The sequence below is a fragment of the Gossypium raimondii genome, chromosome 7 (genome assembly GCF_025698545.1).
Source record: "Gossypium raimondii isolate GPD5lz chromosome 7, ASM2569854v1, whole genome shotgun sequence".
Lineage (NCBI taxonomy): Eukaryota > Viridiplantae > Streptophyta > Magnoliopsida > Malvales > Malvaceae > Gossypium > Gossypium raimondii.
The window spans coordinates 31,319,546-31,331,035 of NC_068571.1; the positions used below are offsets into that span (position 1 = coordinate 31,319,546).

General features: G+C 30.3%; 1 protein-coding gene across 1 annotated transcript; it reads left to right on the plus strand.

Annotated features, from left to right (window-relative positions):
• Nucleotides 1-8,514: 8,514 nt before the first annotated feature.
• LOC105796147 (hydroquinone glucosyltransferase) lies at nt 8,515-10,208 on the plus strand. Its single transcript, XM_012625753.2, has one exon. It carries the CDS (start codon nt 8,629-8,631, stop codon nt 10,042-10,044), a length of 1,416 nt encoding a protein of 471 aa, XP_012481207.1. The 5' UTR covers nt 8,515-8,628; the 3' UTR covers nt 10,045-10,208.
• Nucleotides 10,209-11,490: the final 1,282 nt, after the last annotated feature.

Consider the following 11,490-nt stretch of genomic DNA (forward strand, 5'->3'; position numbering starts at 1 on the left):
ATATTTTTTAAAGTAATAAAATCCAGGAAAAAGAAAAATACAAACAAAGGGCCAAAATAAGAGTTTTTACTAAATTTATATAAAAAACACACTAAATTAATACATTTCAAACATTATGTACTAAAATAATATAAAATAATAAAATGCGAAAATAGTATATTTTTGAAAGTAATAAAATCCGGGAAAAAGAGAACTACGAACAAAGGGTCAAAATAAGGGTTTTTACTAAATTTATATAAAAAACACACTAAATTAATACATTTCAAATATTATGTACTAAAATAATATAAAATAATAAAATATGAAAATAGTATATTTTTGAAAGTAATAAGATACAGGAAAAAAGAAAAATACGAACAAAGGGCCAAAATAAGAGTTTTTACTAAATTTATATAAAAAACATACTAAATTAATACATTTCAAACATTATGTACTAAAATAATATAAAATAATAAAATACAAAAATAGTATATTTTTTAAAGTAATAAAATCCAGGAAAAAGAAAAATACAAACAAAGGGCCAAAATAAGAGTTTTTACTAAATTTATATAAAAAACACTAAATTAATACATTTCAAACATTATGTACTAAAATAATATAAAATAATAAAATACGAAAATAGTATATTTTTTGAAAGTAATAAAATCTGGGAAAAAAATACGAGCAAAGGGCCAAAATAAGGGTTTTTTACTAAATTTGTTTTGAAGTTGCAGGCATCGCAATGGCTCGATTGATTAACGACGATCCTCACATATCTGATGTGGCTAATAATATGGTAATATATTATTATTTGTTAATCACGAGTTCTATTAGAAAAGGATATACGTAATATATAGAAATAAATCATGTTATCCTAATATTTATTTTCTGTAATTTAACACTATCAGGGCTCGTACTGCGTATTAAGGGGCCGGGTGAATGGTATAGGATATCCCCCGGATGAACGATTGATGCCCTACTTGGAGCAAGCTGGATTCGGGTCAGCAGCATTGATCCGGACGTTCAACTTGCGATACGATTTAATATCTACACTAGTAGAGCGGTGGCGCCCGGAGACCCACACTTTTCATTTTCCGTGTGGGGAGTGCACAGTGACTTTAGAGGATGTTGCACTGCAGCTTGGGCTCCCAATTGACGGGAGTCCCATAATGGGAGTAAGTGCATTTGCTGAGCCGGCTACACTATGTTATAGCCTACTAGGAGACTCGTCCAACGATGACGAGTCAAATTTTACGGGCTTGAAATTTACATGGCTGAAAGGAAAATTTACTAGCTCAAAACGTTTCCGACGTCATGAATATATTTCTACATTCATCAACCTCGCCATCCGACGGTTTGCAACCATTGCATCCCTAACATCTTCGACAAACACGTGTTCCGCCTCCATCTGGTCGACTTATTACTGACCCATTCTTGGCATCAAGGTAGCCAACCTGTAGAATGTAGCCGAGAAGACAGATGCAATCGGAAGATGTCGTGTTTTCAATAACACAGCGTTGACCCCTCCACTAAGTTTGTGGTCATTTGACCATAATGAAAGCCCTCGTCAAAACTTTGAGCCCATTGCCACAGCTCCATTGTACCTAACCACTGTCGGAAAGATGTGTTTGTTTGACCCTCCATGTCACTCTCAAGTCGAACCATTCTTTGGCCGAAAATATGTGGCTCTAACTCGTACGCTGTATACATATTAAGAAAAGATAAGTTCCAGTAACTCGATAACATAAAACATTACAACTTATATTGAAAAGATAAGGTTATCATTTACCCATTGCCACTACTTGTCTCTTCCAGATTGCATTCTTATAATCTCGATGGAAGTTAGCCGTAATGTGACTGATGCAGTAAACGAATCTCCATGGCACACCGGAACGCCTAATTGCTGCAATTAAACCTTTCCCTCTATCGGAGATGATGCAAATATTATCGTTGCTAATAACATACCTCTGCAGGTTGGTAGGAAGAATTCCCAAGATTCCAAGTTCTCATTATCTACAATGGCAAATGCTATCGGGAGCACGTTTCTATTGCCGTCTTGAGCAACCGCAAGAAGTAGGATCTGTGTATATTTTCTATATAGCTAGGTCCCATCCACCTGCACAAATGACTTGCAGTAGGGAAATGCCCGCACACATGGATCAAACGTCCAGAACATCTGATGGAAAATTCTTTTTTCCGGCTGTAATTGGTCGTCCGGGCCATAATAAGGTCTTGTCTGTAACTCAATCACAGTCTCCGGTACGTACTCCCGCATAGCAACTATCCATCTTTGTAGCTTGTTATACGACGAATCATAATCCCCATACAATTGCTCCATTGCCATCTGTTTAGCTATCCACGCCTTTCTATATGATACTCGATACTGGAATCGTGCATGCATTTCGGTAATCAGTACCGAAACTTTAATGGTCGGCATGTCCTTCACCATTGACATGATACACGTACAGATAGTTTTCGAATCAAATTTTCGATGATCTTCTGCCATACGTGTTGATGTGCATGTATGAGGCCCAACAAATTTTCGTATCTCCCACATCTGTGAATTTTGAATGAATGTAGCTCGTACCCGCCAATTGCAGCCTTCCGCTGCCTTCTAACACTCCCCAATATATATTATCGGTTTAGACACTGCGACTTTATAATCCAGTGATATGTTCATGCTATACCGTTTAATAGCAAATACGCACTTTTCTTTACTTTCGAATCTCTGACCTACGAATAACTCCTCATAATCAAAATTTACAGCCAGCCGGTGAGTAGGAACTATTTCAGAGTACTCCGGGAACTCGGCCACATGCGCTGCGTCGGGGTCTATGAGCGACATGTATGGTCCAGGATTATTGTGTATCAAAATATGTCGCATCTGGTCCCTGACCGAAGACGTGTTAATGTTTCCATCGTTATTCACATCTTCATCGTCAATATCATCAGGTACATCATCCATATCAGGATCACTGTCACTATCGACCTCTTGATCACAATGATCGCTACCATCGTATCCATCATCAACAACCACATCAATATTGGGTGTAATATTGAGATAGATATCGATCCCACCTATAGTCGATTCACTATCAACGTACGATATTGGAGCCACCATGTACGGTTTTTGAGCTCCGTGTTCTTCACCATATGCATTGATATCTTCATTTTGCTCCATACCGGCTAACTCAACAAATAAGTGAATCGGTGCATTTTTGTCACTCACATTCCCGCAGTAAAGAGTGATTATTGTCTCCACGTCTTCGTCATCTACAAGTTCCATTTTGGTGAATTTGATCGGATTTGTCGAAACTGGAAACTTGTAGAAAATTTTTGATATCCTTCTCCCACAACGTCTAACAATTTTTGCATTAATCCTTCCCTTCATATCATCCAACGAGATATTTCTATTAAATCTCATTGCTATTTGTTGCAGACATTCAAATATACATCCAACAGTTATTGTCAAGATGATTCCATCAATATAAACGCATACAAAAAACTTATCATCCATCTTCAATATTCAATCTGATAAAAAAATAAACAAAATTTCAAAAATAATTTGAACAAGAATAAATTACTTAAATAAAAAATTAATGTTTCAATATGTAATTTTTTCATTTATAAGCTCATACTATTTCAGTTATCATTTTGTACATGAACAACATTTAACCACTAATCCTAATAACTAACACAATAATAATAATAATAATAATAATAATAATAATAATAATAATAGTTTTTTACTAAAATAATACTAACTAACAATAATAATTAGGGTTTTACTAAAATAATAACTAACAATAATATAATGTAAAACTAACAATGATACTAACTAAAATAATAATTAGGGTTTTTACTAATCCTAATAACTAACAATAATAATAATATTAGTTTTTACTAGCAATAATACTAAGTAACAATAATTATTAATAACTAAACCCTAAAACTAACAATAATAATACTAACTAAAATAATAATTAGGGTTTTATTAATCCTAATAACTAACAATAATAACTAAACTAACAACAAAAAAACAATAAAAAATATACAAAAAAATATAATAACAAAATAATCCATTTTTTTTAAAATACCTTATTTTTTCTATTTTTTTCTTTTCTTTCTTTCTCCTTTCTCTATTCTCTTTCTCTCTTTTTCTTTTCTTTTTTCCGTCACTGCCTTCTTCTTCTTCTTTTCTTTCTTCTCCTTCAGCTGAAGTGAATTGGGGACTATTATAATGGTAAAGTGGTGCCGCCTGTGGCAGGCCCTCCACCAGGGTCCTGCCACTTCGTCCCTTTTTTTTTATAACTGTTTTTTTTTAATTTTTGTACCATTTTGGTAAATAAAAAAAGGATACTATTTTGGTTTTTTTTTAATTTTTTGTTTTATTTCTGTAAAAAAATCCAACAACATAAGATTAAAGGCTACACTATATTTTAAATTTTTTACAAAACAATTTCTATTTTTATATTTTGTTAACATTTTCTCATATTATAAAATTATCTTTTGAGATCTTTAATCTTGTTGCATTTTAGAATTGTTAGCATATACAAAAGGACTATTAAAAAAGAATAAATTGCACATATGAAACTTGTACATGCAATAATCTTCTATTCAATTTTAAATGTTTAAAGTTAATATCCATACAATTCTAATTTTTAAAATAATTTTCATTATTTAAATTTAGAAGTTATACTTTTAAATTATTTATTTATTTATTTTATATTATGAATGTTTGATTAATAAATAAATGGTGAGTATTTGGTATTCAAATAGTTTTTTTGTAAATTTAAAAAATTGATATATCTTTTAAATATTTATTTATTTTTAATATTTTATGATACTCATTAATTTTTAATCCTAATTTTAATTTAATTTTCATCACCTAATGAATGCTGATAAATTTATTTCAGATGTATTTTGACTAGATAGGTAATCTATTTAAACATAGTATATAATTATGTTAAATAAGTTTTTTATAGAAATATATAATATACATAAAATATAATAATTATTTTCATATTTTTATATCTAGATTAAATTAAATTAGTAGTCACTTAACTATGTTTTTTTGGCTATCGAATTATAAAAACTTATAAAATGATCACTCAACTATTAGTAATTTTTAAATATTTATTTTAATATTTTACCTTACTCATTTTATATTTGATATTTTTTTACTTATAGAGTTTAAAAGTTTTATTTATAATGTAACAAAGGTTAATTTTTGTAAAAAATTAAACTCTAAGTAAAAAAAATATAAAATATAGTGTAGCTTTTAATCTTATGTTGTTAGTTAAAAGAGGAAGGAATCCCACATTGTTTAGGAACAAGCTGCAGACCTATTCATGAGTTTATATATACACATATATCATATCTATCATTGCTTAAGAAAACAAGGGAAATGAGACTTTGGGTCTATATAATGATCTGCTTTGTAAGTTTTGTTTTCATATTAATTGGTGACACCTTAAAAAAAAATAGTGTTGCCACTTTGGGTCTTTATAAAAGCTTATTCTTGTAATTTTTTTAAAAAAATTGGTCTATTTTTATAATATTTAAAAAAATAACCTTTTTTAAAAATTTAATCCTAGAACGGGAAAAAGCGCGCCCACATCAACGTGTTTTTGCTGACACGGGTAAAGCGTGTCCCCATCAGCGCACTTTTTTGAAATTTTCCCTTAAAACGCTTCCACATATGCGCGTTTTAAGTTTTTTGGCTCATCCGGTAAATGAAGTTTAAAGTAACCCATTTTCATAAATAAAGTAGGAAATAGACGTTTTTTTTAGAAAAATGGTTGTAAAAACTAAATCATTTTTCTAAATAATATGATACTAGGATAATTTTTAATATTTTTAGATTATTTATTAAAAAGCCGAGGACAAAGGAGAGACGCGGCAAAAAGGAGAGCATGATGGACGTTACTTCAAATTTAGACATAACAGTTCTCTAAAATGTAAAAGAAAAAACAAAATTCAACCATTTCTATAAAAGAAAAAATAAATAAAGGCAAAGAGAGAAGAGAAAGGACGCTGACAGAATCAGAGCATGGTTGACATTACTTTTACATTAATATAGTAGAAAATTAGAAATTAAGCGTTGAAAAACATAATTTAAATTGCATAATAATAATTGTTATAAAATTGAATTTTGTGCTTTGTTTTAATTTCTTTTAGAAATCTTGTCACATGTGTATGCATTTAAAAATAATATACCATAAACAATGAAAAGTATGGTTTAAAACTAATTGATTGTAACAACACATAAAATATATACAATACTACAATAAAAGTTTAGATTAAATTATGAGTAAAACGAAATTTAAACACATAAATACATCAAATAAATAAACCATATGCATATTTTTCTTGGTTTTGTTAAAATAAAAGGACTAAAATACTCTCAAATAATATGATTTGTTTTAATCATGGAAGGACATTTCCATAATTTATTAATTGAGTACCAACTCGGTTAACCCGTGCCACCAATTCAATCGGGGTTTTATTTATAATATAGATATACAAATGGTGAAGATAATAAATTGTGCATATTAAAATATATAAAAATATCAAAATAAAATTTGATTGAATAGTAAATTTAAAGTTTTACTACTCCGATTGGCGTGGTTAAAATCCCACCATATGCATATTTTTCTTGATTTTTGTTAAAAAAACTAAAATGCCCTTAAATAATATGACTTATTTTAATTATGAAAAGACATTTACATAATTTTTAACCAATTAATACCTAATTAACCCGTGATAACAACTAAGTTAAGAATTTTATTAATAGCATAAATAATAACAATAATAAAGTATAAAGTATATTTCTTATTAAATTAGTTTAGGATAGCAACTACTTTTCTCAAATTGTAGTAGATTGATTATATTCTTAAGAGAATTAAAATAATAGATTTTAATTAAGACATTGTTTCAATGAAATATTTAAAATTTACGTACTTAATCATATTTTATTAATACAAATAATCTTTAATAAATAAATTTTCAATCATAAATTTATTAATTAAATAAGTTATCTAAATTTCAATAGTTAATATTGTTAATATGTGTCAACGACATGAAAATTTTTATCTAAATCTAATAAATTATTGGAAAGGGACCATGAATAATGTGGTGGAAAGGGTTCATAAAATAATTTTTCTATAAATGAATGTATCATGTCTTTAAAGTTTGATGATGTTATGTTCGTACGGTTTCTCTATTCAATTAGGCCTATCTTCTTTTCTTGTCTTTTGAATTTTAATAAATTTCATACTTTGTTTGATGAAATGAGAAATGTTGAAATGCTTATGAGAGTATATGTGAAAGAAAGATGATTAATTTTGTAGTTTTTCTTAATTTTTCACATTTTTTAGTTTTTTATTTATAACATCTTTTTACAATTTTTAACGAGTTATATATATATATATATATTTATATTTTCTATATAATTTTGTTATCCATTATAAATTTTGATTTTGGTATTCATCTGAAATATTTGTATTTAGTTAGAAATTTTAGTATCCGTAAAAAATATTGGTATTTGATTAGAGTAGTTAGAAAGTTTGGTAGTTTTTATTAGAGATTTTGGTATCTGTTAAAAATTTTGGTATTTGGTTTGAGATTTACATATATTGTTATAAATATAGGTATAACATTACAAATTTTGGTATACTAAAATATCTAACAATTTTTGTTAAAAATAGTGGTACTACATTAGAAATCTTAAAATTTAATTACAAATTTTAATATTTAATTCTAAATTTTAATACACGTTAGAAATATTAGTATCCATTAAAAATTTGGATATAAACGTACGGTTAAAAAATAAAGTTTTAATTATACCAAAATATCTAATATATTAAAATATTAATATTATGTTAGAAATTTCCTATTAACTTATAGCCGATTATTTTCATAAAATAGCATACAGCAGAATGTGTAAATGCAAATAAATTAAATGTATAGAAGAAGTTCTATTACTAACCTAATCCATACGTTTCACCCGACATCACCATCTCATACATGCATGCATGTATATAGATCGTATCATATAAAATATCATTGAAATCTCGTCCTAGTATTTATACAATGAATCCCACCGCCAACAACAAACAGACAAACATCATCATTATTATGAAATTGAATTCGTTATATTTTGATTAGTCTAAATTTTTATTTTTAATTTAGTTGTTTTAAATGTATTAATTTTCGTTTGCTTTTAATAAATTATTGACATGACTGAGATGTGATATTTTTTCTTTTGTTAATTTTTATTAAAGTTTAGGAGAAAATTTTAGATTAATTATAGAGAGGTCTTTAAACTTTAATCAAATGTCAAAAAAGGTCATGTGTCAATTATCCAACGTGTTAATGTGTCGTATTATCAATCTGTTAAAAAAATCATAAATTTTAACAATAGTGACTAATTCGCATAACCATCTTATTTAGAGTAATTAACTTTAAAAAAATAAAGATAAGAAACTACCTATTATAGAGTCAACATAGTTTACCCAAACAAAATAACTCGCAATATTCTATGTAAACCTCAGCTTTCTTCTTTCGCCTTCGTGCCAAAAACTACACCCTATAAACAGTAGAGAAAGGAAGGCAAGAAAGAGTAGTTCCGTTTTAGTTTTCATTTTCATGGCAAAGTTGCAAACACCCCATATAGCCATTCTGCCCAGTCCTGGAATGGGTCACCTCATTCCACTCGTTCAGTTCGCCAGGTCACTCGTTCACCAACACAACTTCATTGTCACCTTTGTTATCCCCACCAATGATTCTCCTTCTAAAGCTCAAAAATCAGTTCTTGACTCTCTTCCCACCTCCATTACTCATATCTTTCTTCATCCTGCTGACTTGTCTGACCTTCCCCTGGATTCAAAGATTGAAACTGTCATTTCTTTAACCCTGGCTCGTTCCCTTTCTTTCCTTCGGGATGCTTTCAAGTCTATGGTTGATAAAACTAACCTAGTTGCTTTGGTGGTTGATCTTTTCGGGACTGACGCATTCGATGTTGCGAGAGAATTCAATGTTTCCCGCTATATATTTTTCCCTGCCACGGCCATGACTTTGTCTCTGTTTCTTTACTTACCAAAGCTCGACCAAATGGCTCCATGCGAATACAGGGACCGGCCGGAACTGGTGAGAATTCCAGGGTGCATGCCGATTCACGGTAAAGAATTGTTGGACCCGACTCAAGACAGGAAAAACGATGCTTACAAGTGGCTTCTTCATCATACAAAGCGGTATGGATTGGCTGAAGGAATTATGGTCAACAGTTTCGTGGACTTGGAAGCGGGTGCAATAAAGGCTTTGCAGGAGAAAGAACCGGGTAAGCCTCCAGTTTATCCGGTTGGGCCACTTGTTAACATTGACCCCAGTAAAGTGGATGATGGTTCGGATTGTCTGAAGTGGCTAGATGATCAGCCACATGGGTCGGTTTTGTATGTCTCATTTGGGAGCGGGGGGACCCTTTCTTATAACCAGATACATGAGTTGGCTTTGGGGTTGGAAATGAGTGAGCAGCGATTTCTATGGGTGGTGAGAAGTCCAAATGATGCGGTTGCAAACGCCACATATTTCAGCGTAGAGAGTGAGAAGGACCCTTTTGATTTTCTACCCAAGGGATTTCTCCAGAGAATCAAAGGACGAGGACTAGTGGTGGCATCGTGGGCACCACAGGCTCAGGTGCTGAGCCACGGCTCTACAGGTGGGTTTTTGACCCATTGTGGATGGAACTCGACTCTTGAAAGTGTCGTGAATGGGGTGCCGCTAATCGCATGGCCACTCTACGCGGAACAGAAGATGAATGCCCTGATGCTAATTGAGGATATTAAAGTTGCATTGAGACCAAAACCCAATGAAAACGGTTTAGTTTGCAAAGACGAGATCGCAAAGGCTGTTAAGGTTCTAATGGAAGGTGAAGAGGGTAAAGGTGTTCGAAACAGAATGAAACACCTCAAGGAAGCAGCTTCGAAGTTACTGGGTGAAAATGGGTGTTCCACCAAGGCACTCTCTCAGGTGGCTAGTAAGTGGAGGAATCAGACTGCCATCTAGAATCCGAAACCGCACCCATTTCCATTTACCATAAAGTTACTGTCAATTTAATGAAAAAAATAAAGTACAAAATATTTGTTGGGATGGAATATGTTTGCTCTTCCAAACACTTTAAACTCGACTTTTCCCCTTATTTTTTAACAGTTAATCATTATTTGACCCCACGAACGAGAGCATGTACGACTTGTGATTAAAGATTCTGTACAAAAACATTGTCATAGCGGCTGCTGGAGGTCAAACAAGTAGGTGAGAGAGGGAAGACAAAGGTTTCATTATTGCATATAATTGGAGGATTTCTTTTATATAATATTTAAAATTATTTATGGTCTCTCTTTTATTTTATAAATAAGAGGATTATACGTTTCAGTATAGTTAAATTTATGTTCTCTTATATTAATAATGATATTCATATTAATCAAATTAAAATTAAATTTATTAATTACAATAAATTGTTTATTGTTTAATTCATCAACAATTATGATGGGTGGTGATGGATAATGATTAATGATGATGATGAAGGTAATCTGATATCAATGCACACGTATTAGATAAGACCTTTGACTTCCAATTTTGTTTCTCAAAGGGCAAGAAGCAGGGGAAGGAAAATAATTAACTACTCACATCACCTATCTATGATCTATATATACAAATATTATTCAAATTAATCTTAAGAAGACAATGTCTACTCATATGCAAGTGGCATGACGACTTTGCTCCCCATTAATCTTTGAAGCCAATTGTGGAACACTAAACATAAATTTCTCCATTTTTTTTTAAGTATAAAGAGATGCAGTTTAAGAATAAAAAGAGAATATTTTAATTATTATTAAAATTTCAATTTAACATATTTGGATGTGATTTTCCAAAATTAAAAAATTAATCTAAAATATAAAAACAAACTTTTTAAATGTATGTGTTTATATATATTTGTGTACAAAATTGTTGTAATTGCCATTAGAATTTCATGCTATCAAATGAAATGTATTTGGGAATTCGAAATATGGTGATGAATGAGAGGTGTTTATTGGTCAGGTCGGGTTGAATTTGGGTCGGGCTCATGTAAGATATCTAAATCAAAATTTTAAATTTAGGTTTGGTATGGTTAAAGTTTGACCCAATTTAAGAAAGGTAAACTCGGGCCCGACCTGGTTCACCCATATTTGAGTTTTTTAGATTAGTTTTTATTTAAAAATAATTTAAAATATATATAATACACTAAATACAAATAAACGCTAAAATAAAAGTTTTCTATCACATTAAAAATACACTAAAAAAATATTTATATTAAAAAACACTACTCTAAATATAATAAATATTTTATTATATTAAAAAACACAAATAAATATAATAAATATTTTATTAGGCCTTGAGACTTAGCTTACAAGTCAAGAGTTAGCCTATCTATTGTAGCTTTTTAGCTATTGACTTGCAAGTATTGATATATTG

Excerpts from the sequence above, each read along its gene's own strand:
- LOC105796147 (XM_012625753.2), top strand. The coding sequence starts at position 8,629 with ATGGCAAAGTTGCAAACACCCCATATAGCCATTCTGCCCAGTCCTGGA.